Source organism: Schistocerca serialis, chromosome 12 (assembly GCF_023864345.2).
Source record: "Schistocerca serialis cubense isolate TAMUIC-IGC-003099 chromosome 12, iqSchSeri2.2, whole genome shotgun sequence".
NCBI lineage: Eukaryota > Metazoa > Arthropoda > Insecta > Orthoptera > Acrididae > Schistocerca > Schistocerca serialis.
In genome coordinates this window covers 16,179,816-16,206,153 of record NC_064649.1, presented here as the reverse complement: position 1 = coordinate 16,206,153, position 26,338 = coordinate 16,179,816, and the positions used below count along the sequence as shown (strand labels likewise).

Here is a 26,338-nt window from a genome sequence, read left to right as displayed (position 1 = left end):
AGATGTCAAGAGCGTCCCTACGCTAGACATCTTAAGACACCTCTTGTTTGTGTAGGTTGTCGTAGGTACATTTGTCAAGAACACATCGTTCCATTCTGCCAACAATGTGCTATGTCAATAGATGATTAACAGTTTATGTCAAAAGTTAATTGTTCATTTTGTGTTCGAAAAAGATTTATGTAGTAATTACTTAGCAAATTATCCGAATTACTGAGAAGAATGTATGGTTTTGTAGATTTAAAAAAATATGTAACGTTAAGGGCTGTTAAAATGAGGATTTTGTAGACTTTACGTAAAAATTAGGTAATAAAGCATTTGTATAATAAAGCATTTGTACGCTTAATGGTGTTTGTTTCTATTAAATCCTTTAATTAATAAATAACTCATAAATTTAATTCCCATCTTTTGTTAAAAAGTGTCAATAAATACACAAAAATATAAATGAAGAACAGGGTCAATATGACCCTCCACATCCTTGATGTACCCTTTTTGCACACATCCTCGCCGCGTTAAATCCAGCAGTAAGCGATCTAACAACTGCGCCCTGTCTTATACAGGGTGGTCCATTGACAGTGACCGGGCCAAATATCTCACGAAATAAGCATGAAACGAAAAAACTACGAAGAACGAAACACGTCTAGCTTGAAGGGGGAAACCAGATGGCGCTATGGTTGGCCCACTAGATGGCGCTGCCATAGGTCAAACGGATATCAACTGCGTTTTGTTAAATAGGAACCCCCATTTTTATTACATATTCGTGTAATACGTAAAGAAATATGAATGTTTTAGTTGGACCACTTTTTTCGCTTTGTGATAGATGGCGCTGTAATAGTCACAAACGTATAAGCACGTGGTATCACGTAACATCCCGCCAGTGCGGACGGTATTTGCTTCGTGATACATTACCCGTGTTAAAATGGACCGTTTACCAATTGCGGAAAAGGTCGGTATCGTGTTGATGTATGGCTATTGTGATCAAAATGCCCAACGGGCGTGTGCTATGTCTGCTGCTCGGTATCCTGGACGACATCATCCAAGTGTCCGGACCGTTCGCCGGATAGTTACGTTATTTAAGGAAAAAAGAAGTGTTCAGCCACATGTGAAACGTCAACCACGACCTGCAACAAATGATGATGCCCAAGTAGGTGTTTTAGCTGCTGTCGCGGCTAATCCGCACATCAGTAGCAGACAAATTGCGCGTGAATCGGGAATCTGAAAAACGTCGGTGTTGAGAATGCTACTTCAACACCGATTGCACCCGTACCATATTTTATGGAACAGGAATTGCATGGCGACGACTTTGAACGTCGTGTACAGTTCTACCACTGGGCACAAGAAAAATTACGGGACGATAACAGATTTTTTGCATGCATTCTATTTAGCGACGATGTGTCATTCACCAACAGCGGTAACGTAAACCGGCGTAATATTCACTATCGGACAACGGAAAGTCCACGATGGCTGCGACAAGTGGAACATCAGCGACCTTGGCGGGTTAATGTGTGGTGCGGCATTATGGGAGGAAGGATAATTGGCCCCATTTTATCGATGGCAATCTAAATGGTGCAATGTATGCTGATTTCCTACGTAATGTTCTACCGATGTTACTACAAGATGTTTCACTGCATGACAGAATGGCGATGTGCTTCCAACATGATGGATGTCCGGCATATAGCTCGCGTGCGGTTGAAGCGGTATTGAATAGCATATTTCATGACAGGTGGATTGGTGTCGAAGCACCATACCATGGCCCACAAGTTCACCGGATCTGACGTCCCCGGATTTCTTTCTGTGGGGAAAGTTGAAGGATATTTGCTGTCGTGATCACCGGCAACGCCTGACAACATGCCTCAGCGCATTGTCAATGCATGTGCGAACATTACGGAACGCGAATTACTCGCTGTTGAGAGGAAGGTCGTTACACGTATTGCCAAATGCACTGAGGTTGACGGACATCATTTTGAGCATTTATTGCATTAATGTGGTATTTAAAGGTAATAATGCTGTAACAGCATGCGTTCTCAGAAATGATAAGTTCACAAAGGTACGTGTATCACATTAGAACAACCGAAATAAAATGTTCAAACGTACCTCCTTTCTGAATTTTAATTTAGAAAACCTACCTGTTACCAATAATCTAAAATTGTGAGCCATATGTTTGTGACTATTACAGCGCCAACTATCAAAAAGCGGAAAAAGTGGTCCAACTAAAATATTCATATTTCTCTACGTACTACAGGAATATGCAATAAAAATGGGGATTCCTACTCTAAAAAACGCGGTTGATATCCGTTTGACCTATGGCAGCGCCAACTGGCGGGCCAACCATAGCGCCATCTGATTTCCCCCTTCAAGCTAGACATGTTTCGTTCTTTGTAGTTTTTTCGTTTGACGCTTATTTCGTGAGATATTTGGCCCGGTCACGATCAATGGACCACCCTGTATAGGTAAAAATGTTGCACAGGCCACCTATGCTGAAGAGTCAACGGATGCATCGACGTTAGTTTTGTAATTCTGCGCATCCACTCTTTCACCCTTTTCACGGCTGGAGTGACCTTCACTGCTTCTCATCGAACTGTCCACGGCTGTGTGAGGCGTGTTACACACTTAGTGCAGTGACGCGCACGCCTAAGAGAATATCGATCGGCCTGGCTCATTAAGCCGGCATCACTAAGTGGCGCCACTTAACGCAAGCTTCGTTACACGTACCCACCGATGCCAGGCGACAGCTGTCGGGCCGTGGCTCGTTACGTGGTTCACACTCCGCCCTCCTAACGACTTAAAAGAAAGCAGACGTGTCTCCAACCTGACCTCACACTCCATTTGAACTGCTCGAAATACACTACTGGCCATTAAAATTGCTACACCACGAAGATGACGTGCTACAGATGCGAAATTTAACCGACAGGAAGAACATGCTGTGATATGCAAATGATTAGCTTTTCAGAGCATTCACACAAGATTGGCGGCGGTGGCGACACCTACAACGTGCTGACATGAGGAAAGTTTCCAACCGATTTCTCATACACAAACAGCAGTTCACCGGCGTTGCCTGGTGAAACGTTGTTGTGATGCCTCGTGTAAGGAGGAGAAATGTCTACCATCACGTTTCCGACTTTGATACAGGACGGATTGTAGCCTATCGCGATTGCGGTTTACCGTATTGCGACATTGCTGCTCGCGTTGGTCGAGATCCAATGAGTGTTAGCAGAATATGGAATCGGTGGGTTCAGGAGGGTAATACGGAACACCGTGCTGGATCCCAACGGCCTCGTATCACTAGCAGTCGAGATGACAGGCATCTTATCCGCATGGCTGTAACGGATCGTGCAGCCACGTCTCGATCCCTGAGTCAACATATGGGGACGTTTGTTAGACGACAACCACCTGCACGAACAGTTCGACGACGTTTGCAGCAGCATGGACTATCAGCTCGGAGACCGTGGCTGCGGTTACCCCTGACGCTGCATCACAGACAGGAGCGCTTCCGATGGTGTACTCGACGACGAACCTGGGTGCACGAATGGCAAAACGTCATTTTTTCGGATGAATCCAGGTTCTGTTTACAGCATCACGATGATCGCATCCGTGTTTGGCGACATCGCGGTGAATGCACAATGGAAGCGTTTATTCGTCATCGTCATGCTGGGGTATCACCCGGGGTGATGGTATGGGGTGCCATTGGTTACACGTCTCGGTCACCTCTTGTTCGCATTGACGGCACTTTGAACAGTGGATGTTACATTTAAGATGTGTTACGACCCGTGGCTCTACCCTTCATTCGATCCCTGTGGAACCCTCGATTTCAGCAGGTCCTATAGGAGCCTTTCTGGATACAGAAAATGTTCGACTGCTGCCTTGGCCAGCACATTCTCCAGATCTCTCACCAATTGAAAACGTCTGGCCAATGGTGGCCGAGCAACTGGCTCGTCACAATACGCCAGTCACTACTCTTGATGAACTGTATTATCGTGTTGAAGCTGCATGGGCAGCTGTACCTGTACACACCGTCCAAGCTCTGTTTGACTCAATGCCCAGGCGTATGAAGGCCTTTATTACGGCCAGAGGTGATTGTTCTGGGTACTGATTTCTCAGGATCTATGCACCCAAATTGCGTGAAAATGTAATCACATGTCTTCTAGTATAATATATTTGTCCAATGAATACCCGTATATCATTTGCAGTTTTTCTTGGTGTAGCAATTTTAATGGCCAGTAGTGTAGTTTTCTGCCACCATCGTGACTTGCTTCGTTTCTCTCGTTCCCATTTCTAATCGAAAATTGTAGTTTTGAGTTCCACGCATAGCGTCGTCATTAGGGAGACCTGCCCGATGGAAGTTTTGCAGCTCAACTTCTCTGCAACATCTACACCGACGAACAGCGGCTGACTATAAATGGAACAGCCGGACATCCTTTCAGTGGACATTAACATGGGGCGTGTCCACCCTTCACCTTTGTCACAGTTCGAACTCTGCTGGGGACAATTTCAGTAACGTCTCTGAATGTCTGCAGAGGATTGACAACTCATTCTGCCTCAAGAGCCGAGACCAGAGGATGTAAGTTAGTTGTGTGTGGTGACTTCAGTATGAATTTTGTATGTGTTTTTGCAAAACTCATACGATCTGATGCAGACTTTCTTTTCTCCAACCAGGGTGCAAGAGAACAGCAGCACAGTCATAGACAATGAAATGGCTCTGAGCACTATGCGACTTAACTTCTGAGGTCATCAGTCGCCTAGAACTTAGAACTAATGAAACCTACCTAACCTAAGGACATCACACACATCCATGCCCGAGGCAGGATTCGAACCTGCGTCCGCAGCGGTCACGCGGTTCCAGACTGTAGCGCCCAGAACCGCACAGCCACTCCGGCTGGCCATAGACAATATTTTTATTCATTCTTCATTACTAGTTGGGCATTCTGTTAGTAAGAGGGTGAATGGCCTTTCAGACCACCATGAACAAATTTTAACACTACAAAGTTTTCTACTCATACAGATGTTATATATAATTACAAATCACGTTGAAAAGCTAATCCAACCGCAACAGAGTTTTTTAAACCTGGTTAAGGAACTAGATTGGCAGGATGTTTAAAGTGCCAGTGACATAGATGACAAATATTATGCTTTCCTTAACACATTTCTCATGCTCTTTGAGAGTTACTTTCCACTAGAACGTTCTACACAAGCTTCTAGCAGTAAAAGGCAGCCTGGGTGGCTGACTAATGGGATAAGGATATGATGTAGAAGAAAGCGGGAATTATATCAAAATATTGTATAGCGACAGTCAAGCTACAGTAGCCCATTACAAACGGTATTGTAAGGCGCTTAAAAATGTTCTAGGGAAGGCAAAGGGTATGTGGTAGCCAAATAGAATAGCTAATTCACAGGATAAAATTAAACCATACGGTCAGTTGTAAAGAAAGTGTCTGATAAGCAACACAAGGTCGACAATATAAAGTCAGTTTGTATTAAAAATATTTCCGTTACTGATGAATCAGCTATATGTACAGTATTTAACAACCTTTTCTGAGCACTGATAGTGAATTAAATAAAAACTTAGTTTCTACAGGGAATCATATCACTCTCTTGGATAATGCCTTTCCGAGATTGATGTCTGAAATACTCTTCTGTGATACTGATGGTTCAAATGGCTCTGAGCACTATGGGACTTAACTTCTGAGGTCATCAGTCGCCTAACTTAGAACTACTTAAACCTAACTAACCTAAGGACATCACACACATCCATGCCCGAGGCAGGATTCGAACCTGCGACCGTAGCGGTGGCGCGGTTCCAGACTGCAGCGCCTAGAACCGCACGGCCACTCCGGCCGGCTGTGATACTGACAAAGAGCAGATTGAGTCAATAATTAAATCACTGAAGACTAAGGACTCTCATTGATATGATGGAGTGCCTAGCAGAATATTAAAGTACTGTGCTGCACATGTTAGCCCTGTACGCAGCCATATTTGTAGTTTTTCTTTTAAGAATGGTCAATTTCCAGAACGATTAAAGTACTCAGAGGTAAAGCTGCTTTGTAAAAAGCGATATAGGGACAATGTAGACAATTTTAAACCTATTTCTGTGACATCAGTGTTTGCTTAAGTTACTGAAAAGGCTGTGTATGTAAGGATGATTGATCATTTTATTTCACATAAGTTGTTATCAAATATACAGCTCGGCATTAGAAGTTGTTTAACAACTGAAAATGCTATACTCTCTTTTCTCTGTAAGATTCTGGATGGATTAAACAAAAGGTTTCGAACGTTAGGCATCTTTTTCGATTTAACTAAGGCGTTTGATTGTGTTGGTCACAAAATATTGCTCCAGGAGTTGGACCATTACGGAATACAGGGAGTAGCTCACAATTGGTTCATCCCCTACTTTAATGAGAGACAGCAAAAGGTCATTTTCATAGTGTTGAGAATGGCTGTTGAAACGCCCGCTAAACCCACTGGGCAGAACAGATGATTAGGATTGAGGAAAGGGCCAAATAAGGTTGGGGTAAGTTTTACCTTAAAATTGTAATTTATTGTAATGCAATAACACATTTACAACCGAAGCGGCACATAGCCGAACTTAAACAACTACGAGTTTCAAAATCCAGCTCTTTCACGACTGAAGGCCTCCAAACAAGAAACCTTAAAAGGCAACAAAATAAATTTCAAGTGACTGAAGCCACGCAGTTACAATTAGAAGTAATTAAAATGCATATCCCAGCTAGGTTGAAAGCCTCAAGGCAAGGGTGGATAGACAAACATAAACAACATGCAGTACAAACGGCTGAATGCCCACAATACAATTTTCAAGATTTTAAAATAAATTACCAAAATCTTTCAAAGGCAGAAGGCCGCAATGTTTAAGCCTGAAAGGTAATTTAAAGAATATTTATTTATTTATTTATGCATTTATTTTACCTGGCAAGATCAGGGCCTTCAGGCCCTCTCTTACACCTAACCAGGCATACTCAGATTGAACGAATTTCAGTTTGTACAGAACATTATGGACATACCACGTGTTATACAGTATTAATGTAAAGAAAAAAATGGAGATTATAACAGTAGTACAAAGATAATTATAACAATCAAAAAAAATTTATAACAATCAAGAATAATAATAATAATTGTAATGACTATGTATATGACAGTAAACATATTTTTCTTTTATGAATGCCACACCTATTGCTAGTTGGGAATTTTCTCGTTATGTTCTTGCAGCTTGTGAGTTATTCACATCGAGCAGAGACATAAGACGATGAAATAGGGTGAAAGAGATATAGAAGAGGTAGCTAGGTTAGAGGAAGAGAAATAGAATGGCAAAATTCGAAGCTATGATGAAGAGGAGAAAGAAAGAGATGAGAGGGGCACAACAGTGGTGGCAATACCGTCCCTAATATGTAAGTTTTGAGTTCCCTCTTGAATGTTGAGAGGTTCTGGATAAGAAGATCATAGGGGAGCGCGTTCCGTAGTCGTATGGCAGAGATGGAGAATGACACGGAGAAAGATTTTGTGTTATGTAAAGGTACAGCCAAGATGCTAGACGTATCCGATCTGGTATTGCGGTTGTGGAATGATGATAGGTGTTTAATGTGAGAAGATAAGTATTGGGGGCACCAGTGACTAAGAAATCGATGAAGTAAGCACATCGTGTGGAGATCGCGTATCTTATGTGGGCGTATCCAACCTAGCTGGGAGTATGAAGGACTGATATGATCATACAATCGTATATTGCACACGTATCTAACGCAAGCATTCATCACTAGCTCGAGGCATCTCGAATTTTCATTATTTGTGCCGTGTTGAACTACATCACAGTAGTAAAGATTAGGCAAGACTAGTGTTTGGACTAATTTTTGTTTAACGTGGGCTGGAAATATTTTTCTAAATTTTTGGATTGCATGTAGGGAGGAGAGCGATTTCCGGCAAGCTGTGACTGTTTGTTCTTCCCAGTTTAGGTGTTCATCCAATATTATTCCAAGGTCTTTTACTGTTTTTTGATATGATGGTTGGGTACCATTGAGGAGCATTTGAGGGACTGTTTCGCGAAAGTAGCGGCTGATTAACTTTGGATGACATATAAGAATGACCTGGGATTTCTTGGGGTTTCGTTTCAGACCTAGGTTCTGTGCCCATCGATAAACAGAGCAAAGATCTGCGTTCATACTCGCTACTGCGTCAGCAATGTTCTTGGGGCTTGCACTTATGTACAGTTGGATGTCGTCGGCATATAGATGGCAGTTGCAGGAGTGAATCAATGAAGAAATATCATTAATGTACAGTGAGAAGAGTAATGGACCAAGGACGGAGCCTTGGGGAACTCCAGAGCGCACGTTTTTCCATGGTGACTTCTCCGATCCACAAATTTGTTGACTTCTGTTTATGAGGTAGCTGTCGAACCAGTGTATTGCGCTGTTTGAGAAATTCAGCTGTTTCATTTTAATTAGTAATATATCAAAGTCAGCTGTATCATAAGCCTTGCTAAAGTCAAGCAGTGTTAGGATGGTAGCTTCACGTCTGTCCATAACATGTTCAATGTCATCAGTCACTTTCATTAATGCAGTTTCTGTACTATGGTGCTTTCGGAAGCTTGACTGATATTTATCATGGGTGTTATGAGTTTTGAGGTAGTCCGTCAGCTGTTCATGGACGATATATTCTAGGGCTTTAGATATTGCAGGTAGTATGCTGATTGGCCTGTGACACCTGGCGACTTTGGGTTGTCAGTCTTGGGTATAGGTTGAATTAAACTTTGCTTCCACTCCGTAGGATATGTACTACTGACAAGAGACAGGTTTAAGATGTCTGTGATAACTGGAATAACAGTGTCTAAAACGTCGTTAATCATGCCAATGCTCAGTCCATCATTTCTTACTGCCTCGGAAGAGATTCTCATAATTGCCTTGTGTATTGTGCCTGTAGTGACATGTTTTAGGAAAAACTTGTCTCTCGAGAGATGGTTCCAAGGCTGAAGGCCCACAATTAATTTTCCAAAATTTAAGAAAAATATAATCATAAGCTTTAAGTTTAAAGTAGCTGAAACTGGACTAAAGAAAAGACAACACAATGTCAATAACCTTTCAGTAAATATCCACTTGCCGGAATTCAAACTTACTTACATAAAACACAGTAAAACCAAGACCTTTTTTTATCATTCGTTGTGATAGATTATAAACATACAGTTAAACACCGGTGAGAAAGACCAAGGAGACCCGTGGTCTAGGGGTAGCGTCTTTGATTCATAATCAAAACGACTTCGGTCCCGGTTTCGATCCCCGCCACTGCCTAAATTTTGATAAATAATCAGCATTGGCGGCGGAAGACTTCCGGCATAAGAAGTCAGCCTCATTCTGCCAACGGCCTTGTCAAAGAGGGCGGAGGAGCGGATAGAGGTTCAGGGCACTCTCTTGTGCTAGGGGTGGGAAATTGCCTCTAAAGGCGGAAGAATCAGCAATGATCAACGACATGAAGATGCAGAAGGCAATGGAAACGACTGCATTAAAGACACGTAACGTGTATCCACAGGACATGTGACCTGTAATTGAAGAAGTGTCATGATGATCTCTCCATTGGCAAAATATTCCAGAATAGTCCCCCATTCGGGTCTCCAGGAGGGGACTGCCAAAGGGGAGGTTACCATGAGAAAAAGATTGAATAATCAACGAAAGGATAACGTTCTACGAGTCGGGGCGTGGAATGTCAGAAGCTTGAACTTGGTAGGGAAACTAGAAAATCTGAAAAGGGAAATGCAAAGGCTCAATCTAGATATAGTAGGGGTCAGTGAAGTGAAGTGGAAGGAAGACAAGGATTTCTGGTCAGATGAGTATCGGGTAATATCAACAGCAGCAGAAAATGGTATAACAGGTGTAGGATTCGTTATGAATAGGAAGGTAGGGCAGAGGGTGTGTTACTGTGAACAGTTCAGTGACCGGGTTGTTCTAATCAGAATCGGCAGCGGACCAACACCGACAACGATAGTTCAGGTATACATGCCGACGTCGCAAGCTGAAGATGAACAGATAGAGAAAGTGTATGAGGATATTGAAAGGGTAATGCAATATGTAAAGGGGGACGAAAATCTAATAGTCATGGGCGACTGGAATGCAGTTGTAGGGGAAGGAGTACAAGAAAAGGTTACAGGAGAATATGGGCTTGGGACAAGGAATGAAAGAGGAGAAAGACTAATTGAGTTCTGTAACAAGTTTCAGCTAGTAATAGCGAATACCCTGTTCAAGAATCACAAGAGGAGGAGGTATACTTGGAAAAGGCCGGGAGATACGGGAAGATTTCAATTAGATTACATCATGGTTAGACAGAGATTCCGAAATCAGATACTGGACTGTTAGGCGTACCCAGGAGCAGATATAGACTCAGATCACAATATAGTAGTGATGAAGAGTAGGCTGAAGTTCAAGACATTAGTCAGGAAGAATCAATACGCAAAGAAGTGGGATACGGAAGTACTAAGGAATGACGAGATACATTTGAAGTTCTCTAACGCTATAGATACAGCAATAAGGAATAGCGCAGTAGGCAGTACAGTTGAAGAGGAATGGACATCTCTGAAAAGGGCCATCAAAGAAGTTGGGAAGGAAAACATAGGTACAAAGAAGGTAGCTGCGAAGAAACCATGGGCAACAGAAGAAATACTTCAGTTGATTGATGAAAGGAGGAAGTACAAACATGTTTCGGGAAAATCAGGAATACAGAAATATAAGTCGCTGAGGAATGAAATAAATAGGAACTGCAGGGAAGCTAAGACGAAATGGGTGCAGGAAAAATGTGAAGACATCGAAAAAGATATGATTGTCGGAAGGACAGACTCAGCATACAGGAAAATCAAAACAACCTTTGGTGACATTAAAAGCATCGGTGGTAACATTAATAGTGCAACGGAAATTCCACTGTTAAATGCAGAGGAGAGAGCAGATAGGTGGAAAGAATACATTGAAAGCCTCTATGAGGGTGAAGATTTGTCTGATGTGATAGAAGAAGAAAGAGGAGTCGATTTAGAAGAGATAGGGGATCCAGTATTAGAATCGGAATTTAAAAGAGCTTTGGAGGACTTAGGTCAAATAAGGCAGAAGGGATAGATAACATTCCATCAGAATTTCCAAAATCATTGGGGAAAGTGGCAACAAAACGACTATTCACGTTGGTGTGTAGAATATATGAGTCTGGCGATATACCATCTGACTTTCGGAAAAGCATCATCCACACAATTCCGAAGACGGCAAGAGCTGACAAGTGCTAGAATTATCGCACAATCAGCTTAACAGCTCATGCATCGAAGCTGCTTACAAGAATAATATACAGAAGAATGGAACAGAAAATTGAGAATGCGCTAGGTGACGATCAGTTTGGCTTTAGGAAAAGTAAAGGGACGAGAGAGGCAATTCTGACGTTACGGCTAATAATGGAAGCAAGGCTAAAGAAAAATCAAGACACTTTCATAGGATTTGTCGACCTGGAAAAAGCGTTCGACAATATAAAATGGTGCAAGCTGTTCGAGATTCTGAAAAAAGTAGGGGTAAGTTATAGGGAGAGACGGGTCATATACAATATGTACAACAACCAAGAGGGAATAATAAGAGTGAACGATCAAGAACGAAGTGCTCGTATTAAGAAGGGTGTAAGACAAGGCTGTAGCCTTTCACCCCTACTCTTCAATCTGTACATCGAAGAAGCAATGATGGAAATAAAAGAAAGGTTCAGGAGTGGAATTAAAATAAAAGGTGGAAGGATATCAATGATACGATTCGCTGATGACATTGCTATCCTGAGTGAAAGTGAAGAAGAATTAAATGATCTACTGAACGGAATCAATAGTCTAATGAGTACACAGTATGGTTTGAGAGTAAATCGGAGAAAGACGAAGGTAATGAGAAGTAGTAGAAATGAGAACAGCGAGAAACTTAACATCAGGATTGATGGTCATGAAGTCAATGAAGTTAAGGAATTCTGCTACCTAGGCAGTAAAATAACCGATGACGGACGGAGCAAGGAGGACATCAAAAGCAGACTCGCTATGGCAAAAAAGGCATTTCTGGCCAAGAGAAGTCTACTAATATCAAATATCGGCCTTAATTTGAGGAAGAAATTTCTGAGGATGTACGTCTGGAGAACAGCATTGTATGGTAGTGAAACATGGACTGTGGGAAAACCGGAACAGAAGAGAATCGAAGCATTTGAGATGTGGTGCTATAGACGAATGTTGAAAATTAGGTGGACTGATAAGGTAAGGAATGAGGAGGTTCTACGCAGAATCGGAGAGGAAAGGAATATGTGGAAAACACTGATAAGGAGAAGTGACAGGATGATAGGACATCTGCTAAGACATGAGGGAATGACTTCCATGGTACTAGAGGGAGCTGTAGAGGGCAAAAACTGTAGAGGAAGACAGAGATTGGAATACGTCAAGCAAATAATTGAGGACGTAGGTTGCAAGTGCTACTCTGAGATGAAGAGGTTAGCACAGGAAAGGAATACGAATTCCTTTGGCGGGCCGCATCAAACCAGTCAGTAGACTGATGACCAAAAAAAAATAGAGAAATACAGTAAAGACAACAGCACTCAGAAGCATCCAGGGGGTTGGTCTGCCCTCGTTCACTTAGTTGAGACAGGTGGTGAGCCCAACTACACTTGATCCGTCGGAACCCAACCAAGGGACAGCCACGGACTGACCGACTAACGACTTGCTTGCCACCAATCGGTACATGAGAATTCAAACACAAAATGTTACGGGCGTGATTATCCACAATCAAATATTTATATGTACTAAGCTGTCAAAACTACACACCGTGTTGGACTGCGACAGACAACAGCTGAGGAAAGGTCACTGCCTGAAATTACGTTAGTGACCAGGGCAGGTAACCGGAACTCTAACGGCCACAAGGCAGAAACTTGCGCTGGTGCAATTGAGTTGTAGTCAACCACTATAGTTAATTCCACCGCATGGCGGCTAAATTTCAGCAATACAAACACTCGATGTTGCTCACAGGAAAACCTACCCAACAGCGAACCACCGAAACGAACCACCACAACATGAATGGACGTGTCTTGGGTAGTTGAAACCACTACTCAACTTTGACGTCCTGGGTCGGTGAACCACGAAGCTCGTAGCGATCGGACAGCTCCACACACGAGTATTGGGACACGGCCGGCGCCATTCCAAAATACCGTCACCAACCCCCCCCCCCCCTCCCCCCCCCCTACGTATACGCGCTAGACATGAAATGTTTTCATAACATGTTTTTCCAAAACATCGTTAGTCGACAAGGTCGCACGCAATGTATCCGGCATGTGTTGCCTCTCTAGTCGTTATTACCGTAGCGGGTTGTGACATAGAGAGAGAGAGTTAGCGCCATCTCTCTCTACGCACGCAATGTATCCGGTGGGGTGGTGGAAATGGCTGTATCCAATACGATCCCTTAATTGAGTCACATGTTCGACTTCTACCAATAGGATTCAACTATCCTATGACCTCATTGTAGAACATATATAGGTTAAGTTCCGGGACCTCAGTCTTGGTCACTCAGTCAGCGGGAGACTAAGAAGAACAATCATGAAGCACCAGTCGACCTCCAGTGGAGTCACTCAGAACAGGATCAAACGGAAAAGTAAGTATCATATTTCACATTATTCTATCTCGTTCATTATCCTTATTATTCAATGTTTTCACTTATTCGCTAATATCTAATCATTCATCTTCTTTTTTCAACAGAGTCAAACGCAACCATGCTTAGCTCCGCAGACGCGTCCGAACCTGCATCATCATTAGCTTCGTTAACCATCTCATCCGGACCTACACCAGCGACAGCCGACTCATTTGATCCAGTAGCGACCACGTGGGATCCTGTAGCTCACATGTTGGATCAGGACAAGGAGTTGCTGCTCTCCGTCCCACTCAGCAACTTGTGTGATGAAGACGCTCGATCTGCTCACCACACAACGAATTCAACCACTGGTGGTGTTAAAGATCAACTAAATGGTGGTCAGTACTGGATGCCTACATATAACTCATCACAATCGAACACTCCCGTGATAGTGCAACCACCGAGTTTAGATACTGTAAATAAAAAGAATACGTCTAGTGCGGCTACGCTATTAACCACGACATATAATTTAACCTCCAGTGGTTCCAAACGTGTGAACATTGCTATAGACGTCCATCATGTCTGGGAGATCCAAGCTATAATGGAGATTGAAAATATTTCCAAAAGTGTTAAAGTCCCGATTTCCGAGTTCGACTGGGCCGGGATCTGTCATGCAGAGCGCTACATCAATCAACAAATGACCACCGAATATGACCCAACTCATCCCCCACCAGAAATTCGTCTTGCCGATGTCACACTTTCCATTACTACTGTATATGATGACTGCGCCTTATGCATTAAATCAGGTGTCGACAGCGTCTATCTAAGGCATCCGTCAGTTATCAAATTATTCAACCTAGACTCCTCTATACGGTTTGCTCTCAAGAGACTGAATCGTTGGGTTCCTAGCATAGAGGCAGCATATAGTGATGTTAAAAACTCTCTACGTGTTAATAATATACATATTGACGATTTTGAGCAGCATCTTCGTTCGCATATGGCCATTAAAACTACAGACATCCAATTGAAATGCGTGTGTCAAAAACCAGAGTACTCAGAGTCACCTATCGGATTGCGTGAGATACGTGCAGAATTTATTGCCAACCAAAGAGAATTATTTGGTATATATTGTACAGGTTCTAAGAAGAAACGTGCAGATTATGATAACACCTCAGAAATAGTACATCCAATGTATGATTTTTAAATAAATAATTTATATTTAATCTTATCTCCTGTTTCTCTTTTATTTCAGACCATCACTCCTATTATAATCAAATTGATCCAATAATTTTTTAATTCTACTCAAATTATGACCATCTTACTCTTCATACATGTGTTCCTCGTGTAGACAGTATAGCTCAATCGGTTAATTGATCGAACTATACTGGCTACACACAAATATTATTATTATCCTCTCAGTTATATTTTCTATATATGTCAAGTACTTGTTTGTACATGGCTCATTTACTATCATGGCTGGCTGGGTGAAGCACCCTCGCCACAAGGACTTTGTTGTCGGTGACTGGTCATGTGAAGATTCAAGTGAAGAGCAGAAGAAGAACAAGAAAAACGGAATTCTCCTTCCCGATAATATAAGAGCAATTATTGTAGGCCCATCCAACTGCGGCAAGACTAATGTCCTCATGACTCTGCTAACTCATGTGCAAGGTGTCCGATTTGAACATGTCTGTCTATTCTCAAAAACACTCTTTCAACCAAAGTATCAGCTATTGCATGAGATATTTCGAGGTGTAGATGGCGTTACATACACAACATTCAGTGAAAGCTCTGATATCCCCCCACCTGAAGAAACAAAACCAAACACAGTATTCATATTTGACGATGTTGCAGTAGAAAACCAAGACCAAATTCGCAAATATTTCTCTTTCGGTCGCCATATGGGTGCTGATGTATTTTATCTAAGTCAGACATATTCCAGAATCCCCAAACAACTTGTTAGGGATAACGCAAATCTCATTATAGCCTTCAAGCAAGACAATCTTAATTTAAGACACATTTACCAAGCACATGTGGGGACGGATATGTCGTTCAATGATTTCTTAAAGATATGTGCAGACTGTTGGAACCATTCACAATATGGGTTTCTCGTTATTGATAAAACAAGAAAACTGTATGAGGGTAGATACAGACGAAACTTTCAAGAATTTTTGCATATATAACAAGGTAATAGACGTTAACACATCAGTCTACGTCATACCATGGACAAATTCGCGCGTATGTCCACCTCTCAACCTGAGATGATTGGTGTACACAGACAGAACATTCGCTTGTACATGGATGCGAAAATTCAAGCTATGGCTCTTAAAGTTGCAACTATGCGCAGGGAACTAGAGACCTATTACCAAACCCTTCTGAGAATGGTGAATCAGTTAAATGAGCTAGTTAATCAAGTCAGTAAGAAAGTAACCGACTTAACTGAAAAGGTCGATCATATTCAGAGAAAAATAGATGTAGACCTCATTGTTGTCGATAAGGGTGATCGTGATCATACTAAGAAGCTGAAGAAAATGAATGCATATATAAAGCCTCATGTCGCAGAGACGTCTGATTAGTATACGTTGAGATGTCGACGACCAAACAGAAAGTCATTCAAGCCCGTAAAGCAGTCCGAGAGAAATTACGGTTGCTTAGGTTAGGGTATATTGATCGTCAGCAAACACTAAGAGAGACCTTTAAGCCCGTTACTGAGTCTCTCCGACAGCTCTCACCAAAAACAAAAACGACCCAAAACGACAGTCAAGCCATTGATGAATTCATTATTAGTCACGCACCAGGCCAGATAGATAGAACATTCGGCGTTAGCCCAGGAAGACCATACATGTTGGGCACGCATCCCATAACTGTAACAGAAGACAAAATACAAATAGCTGATAGACAGTTTGACCGAACACCTGGCTTAATGAATCTTATTTTCCTAAGACCAACTAAAAAACCTATAAATTATTCAGTTAGTGATAAGGACACGTACCGTCAAATACTACACATGACTGGTGTACACAAGATCACCAAAAGCCTAACCAACAGGAAGTATAAAACCATTATAAAACCAATACTTGAAGACCAAAACAACAACAACGGTGCCAGCAGCGGAGATGGTATTGACATTGGTCTTAAGGCAGTGAACAATCGAGTCCCTCAGTATATATATTATGACGACCCCAACGAACTAATAGATCGACTACGTCTGCTCATGGCATCAGCTGCTGCAGGTAATACAGCTCATTCGAATGAAGTTATCTCCATAATCTCTGAGCTTCGAGAGAGAGGGACTTTAGCCAGAAACATTCAATAGGACCCCTGCTTGGATTCACAAAAGGGCAGATTTTGAAGAAAGATCCAACTAAATTTTACAAGTCCAATCAGTCTGTGGATATACTCCCAGTCAGCACAATACGTGTCGAGTGTAACATTGCTACGAATTCCTATCTCAACGATACTCTCATTCACACTATTTACGGATTCTTCCCCTCAGTTGCAGCGGGGTATAAGATTGTTGAGACACCTGCCAATGCAATATACCTTCCAGTGACTGCTCAGACATTGGGCTATTTGGAGCTGCGTATTGTGGATCAGAATAATAAACTTGTCGACTTTCGCGGTGAGGAAATCATTATACGATTACATCTAAAACAAGATGGGCTTGCGGTATAAAACAAGTGCACGCAATACACAGCGCGCCACTTCGCTACTGAATAGCAAACTGATAACACCTGTGAACTACGAATTTCTTAAATCAGTTGGTCTCAAACCCTGCAATGACGTCATCACTCAATATAACCAATCCAGTAGAGTATGATGACAGAATTATACGTCAAGAATACTTCTCTCATAAATCTTACGCTTCAACCACGTTTAACAAGAATGATGAAATCAGGATTGTCATACAACACCAGGACACACTCACTCTTCCGTGCAAGAGTTTCATATATCTCGAAGGGTCATTCAAGAAAACTGATGGCACCGATACAGTGGGGTCCAAGCTGACACGCAACGCATTGGCATTCCTCTTCCAAGAGATTCGCTATGAACTGAATGGTTCTGAGATTGATCGTACACGCAATGTTGGTCTAACATCGACCCTTAAAACATACGTCTCGGCATCACCAGCAGATCTGCACAGTTTAGAAAATGCTGGATGGTTCATAGACGATGCGGAGGGTAGAACACCCCAGGAGTACAAGCGATTTACTGCATGCATACCTCTAAAAATACTTATGGGATATTTTGAGGATATGAGACAGATTATTATGAACGCTAAACAGGAACTTATTCTCGTGCGGAGTGCGACAGACAATAACTCGTACATTCAAGGAGCTCAAGAAGAGAATAGGATCACAATCAACAAATTAATATGGAAAATGCCTCACATCAGTGTATCCGACGAGGAACGATTGAAGCTTTTGAAAGTGTTGAATTCAGGTACATTTCTGTCACTGACCTTCCGCTCATGGGAGATCTTTGAGTATCCAGTGTTACCGACCGCGAGCAGACAAACATGGGCTATTAAGACCTCCAGTCATATCGAGACACCCAGATTCATTATACTTGCGTTTCAGACTGATAGAAGAGCAAATACATCAAACGATTCCACCGTGTTCGATAACTGCAAGTTAACTAACGCCAAAGTCTACCTCAATTCAGAATTCTACCCATATGACAATCTACATCTGCAATGGAATGAAAATGTATACAGCCTCGCGTATGACATGTATGCAAGGTTTCGTCCTTCTTACTATGAAATTGCTGAAGGAGAGGGAGGGGGGTGTCTACTGAGTCCTCGTAAGTTCAAAGAGCTTTCACCGATCATTGTAATAGACTGCTCTAAACAGAATGAGATAATTAAGTCTGGACCTATAGACGTTCGAATTGAATTTGAATCATCGACAAATTTCCCAGAACACACCGCTGCATATGCATTAGTCCTACACGACAGAATAATCAATTACTCACCGCTCACAGGTGTTGTGCAACGAGCTGTATAAATGAAAATATGCTGTCCTATGCATTGATCATTTGACGATGGCAACTCAGCCTGTGAAGATCATTGCAGATGTTCAAGGATTCCATGATGGAGAGCGAAGACAGTTCGTATTTAAACAAGTTGCTTTTGTGGTCTACACACAAGACGCAGGAATAATTGAAACCTTCTCCGCAAATATTCGATCACCAAGACCGTTCACGCAAGTGAAATCTTGTAAAACACGGACCAGTGCATTGTGGTTAACTAATTTTTATCATGGAATTCACTGGGATGATCCCGGCATACCCTATAAAGATGTGGTGATCGCACTTAAATTATTCGATCACAAGGACACCATCGTTTACGTGAAGGGAAAGGACAAAACCTCCTGGATGCGTCAAATATTTAAATTTGCATCTATTCAAGACCTTGAATGGTACGGATGTCCATCCATCCATCGACTGAAGAACGATTACCAAAAAAATGCATTTGTATCTGCATATGAGAATGTAAAATTACTTTTCACTTTTATTAGAAATAAATAATAATTTATAAGATTGAGTGTTTTTTTCTTTCTATGACATCCAACGTCCCTAGTATTGTAAGTTTATCCTTTTTATATTGTATATGAAGGGAACTGTCCGAGAGAGACACATACCCCGGCCTTTGACGTGGAATGAGCCTACTGTCATAGTTAGGTGCGGATGCCGATCTCGCGGTCTCCGTCGAAATCGACAGACACGCGCAGCCGCTGACGCTTGGTAGGGGGTTGCACCAGTTGCCGACCTCGCGGCCGCTGTGGAAAGCGATGCGTCAGATTACGCTCTCTAAAGCATCTGTTGACGTAGGACTGTAAGAGATAGCGATGCATTGGGCTGTGTGTGTTCGTGACAACTAGCAGAAGTCCTGCACTTGTGATTAAAAGCAGGAAACCTTATAACTTTATGCATTGCGATGTGGCTGTATGTACGTATTCTGCATACACACATAAATAAATTTATAATATTTTTAATAAAAAGAATAATCATTATTAGGGTATCAAATAATAACAACATTTTTTTAGAAGGAAATAACTGAGTTTATTATTGAAATCAGAATTTAACATTTTTCACATTATATATAAATATGAGTTTACAGATATAAGATTGGTTTTTAACCAAAAATCTGAAATTCGACATCTTTTTAGACAATTTTTTAACAATTTTAGATAATTAAGAAATATATATAAGCATTCTCTTCAGATAAATTATATATAATTTTAAAGCTAATGCAGAGGTACTACCCTATCTTACAAAGTATCTAATACCGCTAATGAAGTTCCACCAGAAAAACAAAGCACTTTTAATTAATACCAAACCTATTTGTTCCAAGTCAATGACTCTAAACATTTTCGAAAAGAACAACAACAAATTGAATATATATTTTTTTCCAAGTAAGTCGATTTAAAGATTTTCAACTACAAGAACAAGGTGAACATATATATTTTTCTTTAAAGTGGACGTCTAGAAACATTTTCCGCTAGAACAAGCAATTGAACACATAGAAAGAATTTAATTAGGGGAATTCATACACTTAAAAACTAGTTCTGACTGGATGGCTAGCGGTAGGTGAAACTTACAAACTAAAATCTAAGCTCTATAATGACTAGAAGTGATGGATATATTAAGTGAGAAAATTTTATTATTTTTTTTTTTGTTCATACAGAAGTTAATTGGCTAAATTTATAGCCTTTTCATATATATATATTAATAATGGTCAGCAATATGTAGATATAAAGACTACTTTATTTATTATGATTTTCTTTGAAAAAATAATGATTATATTTACATACACACACACACACTTAACACAAGTTCGCGCTCATTCGCACACTCAGACATGCTTGGAAGCACGCAAACTGATACACGCAACAAAACACTCTCATCAACTATTTACACTATGATAAAAGAGCCATACTATTTCCACGCATAGCTCACATTCATAACATTCACACACTCATTCCCTCTCTATCACTCAACCAGAGTCCCCCACCCCTACTTTCGTTTCAAGTAAATAGTGTGAGTATGGGAGGGTTCCCACCCCATCCTCACAAATGACTCTTTTATCGTCATGAGGAGACAGTCCGACTTTAGACTGCAGCACAGTGTACACCTCGTGAGCTCGTGATCGAATACTAGTTTGTTGAACCATGTGTGGATGAGCGCCTTCAACGCTACGACCGTACAGGCACTGCAAATAGTCCTCGACCGTAAGCGCACGAGACGCGATCCGTCTAACACCCTTTGCCCGCCTCAGAGTGTTCCCGTCTACTGTGCGATATGCATACATTTTCGATCTCAGTCCCGCAAACTCTACAATTGGTAAACCATTCGACTCGTCTTTCATGAGACCGATAACCTTCTTGTTCTGTGGAACAATACCATAAGGATTATTGATCTCATAAGAAGAGGTGTCAAATTCTTTACCATTGCACCTAATTACTTCATATGGATCGCAGTTCTTGATCCAGTAGATAAAGCTGTCTGTATCCATATAAAGTAATTTTGGATCTATGAAATGAGGTTTCGCAAACTCATAGTGGAATCGGTACATGTAGAATTTGGAGATATCGAGTATACACATCCCCAAATAGATGGGTTTCATAAACTCTACAGCAGTCTTCGACATCTCCACAGCAACAAAGTTTTCATTGAAGATGGTGGCACGCTTAAAATTTGGCCTGGCTATACATTTTCTCACGCCGTAACGCCCTTCCCATGCGGTTCTAATAACAATATCGCGTTCATTTCTTACATTTTGCATAGTTTTCCCGAAAATGGAATTATTCATTAATTTATAAAAGTCTTTTTCAAAATCATTACTCGCGACCGCCCTCTTTTCGGTGTTTAGTTCAATATACTCCTTCAACCAGGGGGATTGCTTGAAGGAGATTGCCCGGGTGATTTTAATGAGCTCCATTCCTAATCTGAGACACTGCTGGAGGTTACGATAATGAATAATATACCTCTGCTTATCCCCAACAGTGGCCATCAGTTTAGGGATGGTGCTTCCTCGTGGAATTTGTTGCTCTGGACATAACGGCAAGTCGCTTGTCTCTCCATGCAAATTATTAGGGTACGCGATGTCTGCCTCAAGCACATATCCTACATCAGAATCGGCCGCAAGACCCATTATCTGTCCACCTAATCCCTTCAATTCGTCTTCAGGCACCCATTGGAACCCGGCAACCGGCAGCGGTTGCTTCATAGCATGCCCATATAAATTGTTAACATCTAAGTACAAAATGTAACTAGAATCAAGGGATGCGTTGTACTCGACACCCATCCGCGGATTATTTGCCTTGGCGTGTCTGTGAACACATTGACAAAGTCCGCCGCGGATCCCTCGCTCAAAAAATAGAAGCATTGAAGCATCAGTCAAAAGTTCAATGTTGCAATCCGTTTTTTTGAGCATAGCGTCCCAGGACAACCCAGGTGCCGTGTAATAAAAGGCAGGGTCCAGAGAGTACGTGGTCATACATACACTCCGGAACTTTTCGAAAACATCTGCAAGCAAACGAACGTCCGTGTCCATGTATAACCTTGCATATTCTCCCAAATTGGGGATGTTGAATTCCTGCCATACATTAACGGCATGCTCATAATCTGTGTTAGTTATGGTATCGCCAGTGAGAGTACTGGTAAAAGAAGTTATGTCGGGAAGCCTGGTTTCATTTAGTTTTGCCATACTATCAAGATACTCGTACGGGAAAACTCCTTTCCTCGTCGCAAGTTGAAACTTTTCCTCATCGGTAAATGCAGATCGAGTGATATGCATATCATTCCGAGGTAAAGTCTCAACAAGTTTCTGGAGCGAAGTTTGCATAAATCGTAGAGAGTCAAGGAAGCGGAGCGTAATTTTCGGCGTCATTCGTTTTGAAAAAGAAATGTACTTTTCAACACTTTCAGGCAGGATATTGACCTGATCCTTCTTCATACCGAACTTAGCCAAGTGCTCAACGAGAAAATGAGCGTCATACCCGCTCAGATTATGAAAAAAGACGGGTATGTGTGTAGGTAACTGATACTTCAAGTTGCATGCTTTGTGGGCTGCACCGCGGAACTTACCCGTAAGATGACAATGGTCTCTACGAGGAGTCTCCGCTTTTCTATCTAAGGCCAGCCCGCAAATATGACAATTAACAGCCTTTTCATACAAGTCATCATTTTCCTTTGATTTGGTCATGGGAATATTGATGCTGTAGAGCTTGTGAATTTGCCATGAAAGTTTTTCAAGCTCAGTGAGAAGCCAAACCGCCGGATCGTCCCCTACATAAGACTGATAGCTATTAAGTTTACAATCATATGCGCATACAACTTGGAACGCAGCCGCATAAGGTACGTGTTTTTGTGTGAAGGTTGTGTGTGAGGCTAAGGGATTCCCTTCACAACGAGTAATAGGAGCCAGCAAGCATTCAAAATCGGCGTACACAACAAAAGGACAACGCTGCTGGTGGTGAGCATTTTTAAATTTAATGAATTTATTTTCCTCAGTGGGCATAACAACACGTACCGGGTCCTTGCATGCACAATCTAATAGATGTGTCGCTAATAACTCTTGAGATGAAAAATAATTCAAACACCTTATACAAATATGTCGTTTATGATCATTTTTACTTAACTGGGAGGAAATGAGTCGGGACATGTCTTTGATCCAGACGTAGTGATAATTATCACGTTCGGAGAAGAGCAGCATGTTGACATGCAACTCTCGTTCACCTGCAAATTTTGAGAAATGGAGGGGGCCTACTACTGTATGCTTGTTCTGCTCATCTGACTTGCTTTTCTTCTCCAGGCCATAAACGTGGACCGATATTGCGGTATTCTGAGCCTCAAACTTAGGTATGTCCTGGATTCTTAAAGGGAACTCTATTCCGTCAAAGTTATACAGTCTCTTAATATCTTTGACTTTGTAACTGCTGGGACGCTCGGGATGATGTTTGTAATTGTAATTTCTCTCGCAAGCCAGGACTGACCATGCAAAACACGCATTATCATAGTTATTTTGAACATTAATGCACGCCTGCTTTTTCTCAATATCTATAGGGAGTTTAATATAACTAGACCCTCCATTCATTGGATCATAGACATGTATATGGATGTCGAGGTGTGGTATACTGCTGAGCGCTTTAGCGGATCCACGTACTTCCATCTCGGAAAATCGGGCCATAATAGCGCTCAAGGTGGATTCTCTATACCACTCAGCAATCGATGTGCTCCGAGAAATAACGCCATTGTCACCCCATATATAATGCAGAGTAGCCGTCTCCGCGCCACCTTGATGTTTAGGGGGGTGACTCAGTTCACAGCATAACACAGCACTGCATTTAAAGGCTTTAAATTCAGGATCTTCTAAGAGTTTGAGGAGCTCGGTCTCCAAGACGGGGAGGCACGCCTCCAAAAACCTTACAGGATCGCGATACCTCCCGCCTGGATTCTCAATTCTGGTGAAAGAGATTCGCCCCTCAAACGCTCTAGCAACTGCTGAGTATTCTAAGGGAGTCATTACGCCGTTATTCTGATCGACTTCGTTATCGATAGGACGGGTGAGAGAACTACCGCTAGCCATAAGGAAATTACTATTATTACTGTTGCTACAACTAGGAGTCCACCCGATAGATGAATGGGTTGGTGATGGGTGATCGTAATCATCATCATTTGCGGGGAGAGGTATACGTCTCGTAACGCGTACCTTGCGTGGGCGGCGGCGGTGAGCTGCTGCTTCTAGAGGAGGAGGGGGTGACAGCCGGTTTGAAGGGCCAGGCTGTGGCGATGGCGGACGGGCTGCGCAGCCAAACGGTGGCGACAGCGCTGGGGGAGGAGCTGGTGCGTGTTCTGCATCCGCTTCCCGCGAAGCCCTTATAGGGGCTACGCAAGGCGCGGCGTGTCTTTGCGGTTCGGTGCGCCCGAGTCCCGCCCCCGCAACCACCGCTCTAGGAACACGGCCTACGCCGTGTGATATACCTGTAAGATAAATAAGGAAAAAAATTAATTTAGTGATTTATATTTAAAAGAGCGATACATAATAACAATAAGAGTAGATAATGGTGGTTATGTGAAGGGATGTTAATGTTCAAAATTATTCACCTTCTCCGCTCTGACTCCATGGTTTGAGCAACTCATTGCCAAAATCAAGTAGATCCTCAAACCACTCAGGTAGGTTGATCTCCTCCTCAAACGGGTCAGGCAGGTTGGTCTCCTCCTCCTCCTCTAAAGACTGAGTGTCCTGTGTGGCGGGCGCCGTTTGAACGCTACCGCCGCCTCCTTGAACGTTTTGGGTGGTTGAACCGAATTCTGAATTAGGCGCATCTACAAAGAAAAGACCGGCTTATGAGGACTAAATGTATACAATCAGGAAACGGGTATATATTAGATGAAATTATTTAAGTTTAAGAAGTGTGATTGTATTATAAATGTACTTACATTCGAGCTGCGCTTGAGCTCTTTCCATCTCGATCTGGTTGTCTAGATTAACCAAGATTTGCTGGAAGAAATCTAGAAAGATGGAGAAGACTGAATATAATATCGCATATGGAAAGGGAAGTGTGCTTTCAGTTAAGTGATAGAGAAATAAGCGGACCAGCAAATTTAAAAAAAGGAACGAAATGAAATATTTACAAAGAGCACTGCACAACGAATATAACAGATACACAACACGTGGAAGCTCTATCTTTATAGCGGATACGGTAAATTAATTATAACACATACAACATGTGGAAAGTCATTCTTTACATTGAGATGTCCAAAACGGTTATAAGACTTAACACATGCACAAACATAGAATCCGTTAAAAGACTTAGTAAACTTTACAGAGAGAGATCGAAAACGGGTATAACATATGTTACATACAACACATGGATGAACAATATTTATAGAGAGCAGTACAAAACAAATGTAACAGTTAAAATAAAAGATTCATACACCTAAGTTAGAGGTAAAAAAGGCGTGGATAAACAATTTTTATAGAGAGAGAGATTCAAAAGGGTAAAAAACGTAAGCAGGAACACACAGAGACCAAGTGGAGGAGCGATCTTTATAGAGAGCATTATAAAGATATGTAGCACTCATACACAGAGTTAAAGGGTGTAGATATCAGAATTCTGAAAATGTACTTACCAGGGAATGGAACTTCGTCCACATGAGCACGTTTGCTGCTGCTGCTGCTGCTGCTGTCACTGCCGGTTCGTTTCATTTTTACACGTTTAATTACGAAGACGTGACAAGTATTGGATGAATGAAGTATACGAGCAGTGTGAGAGTGAGGTAGGTCGGGCATTGATTTATATAGGTCCTGCCTAGCGCGTCACAACCCCGCGCCGGTAATAACGACTAGAGAGTCAACACTTGCCGGATACACTGCGTGCGACCTTGTTGCTGTCTACTAACGGGGGTTGTGACATAGAGAGAGATGGCGCTAACTCTCTCTCTCTATGTCACAACCCCGCGCCGGTAATAACGACTAGAGAGTCAACACTTGCCGGATACACTGCGTGCGACCTTGTTGCTGTCTACTAACGATGCTTAGGAAAGGACTCTCTCTATGTCACAAACCGCTACGGTAATAACGACTAGAGAGGCAACACGTACCGGATACATTCGGTATTTTGGAATGGCGCCGGCCGTGTCCCAATACTGAAATGTCTAGCGCGTATACGTAGGTGGGGGGAGGGGGGTGGGGGGGGTTGGTGACGGTATTTTGGAATGGCGCCGGCCGTGTCCCAATACTCACA

The 26,338-nt window shown here is 42.1% G+C and overlaps 1 protein-coding gene across 1 annotated transcript in view; it reads right to left on the bottom strand.

Moving 5' to 3' along the window:
* The window catches only part of LOC126428355 (carbonic anhydrase 6-like), a 313,905-nt gene extending 288,105 nt beyond the window's left edge, over positions 1 to 25,800 (bottom strand). The window contains exons 1-4 of the mRNA XM_050090286.1: positions 25,725 to 25,800; positions 25,032 to 25,103; positions 24,696 to 24,917; positions 24,301 to 24,476 (exon numbers count right to left, since the gene is read on the bottom strand). Of these exons, the coding sequence (XP_049946243.1) occupies positions 24,301 to 24,476; positions 24,696 to 24,917; positions 25,032 to 25,103; positions 25,725 to 25,800 (546 nt within the window). The remainder of the gene's footprint in view (positions 1 to 24,300; positions 24,477 to 24,695; positions 24,918 to 25,031; positions 25,104 to 25,724) is intronic.
* Between the last annotated feature and the right edge of the window lie 538 nt (positions 25,801 to 26,338).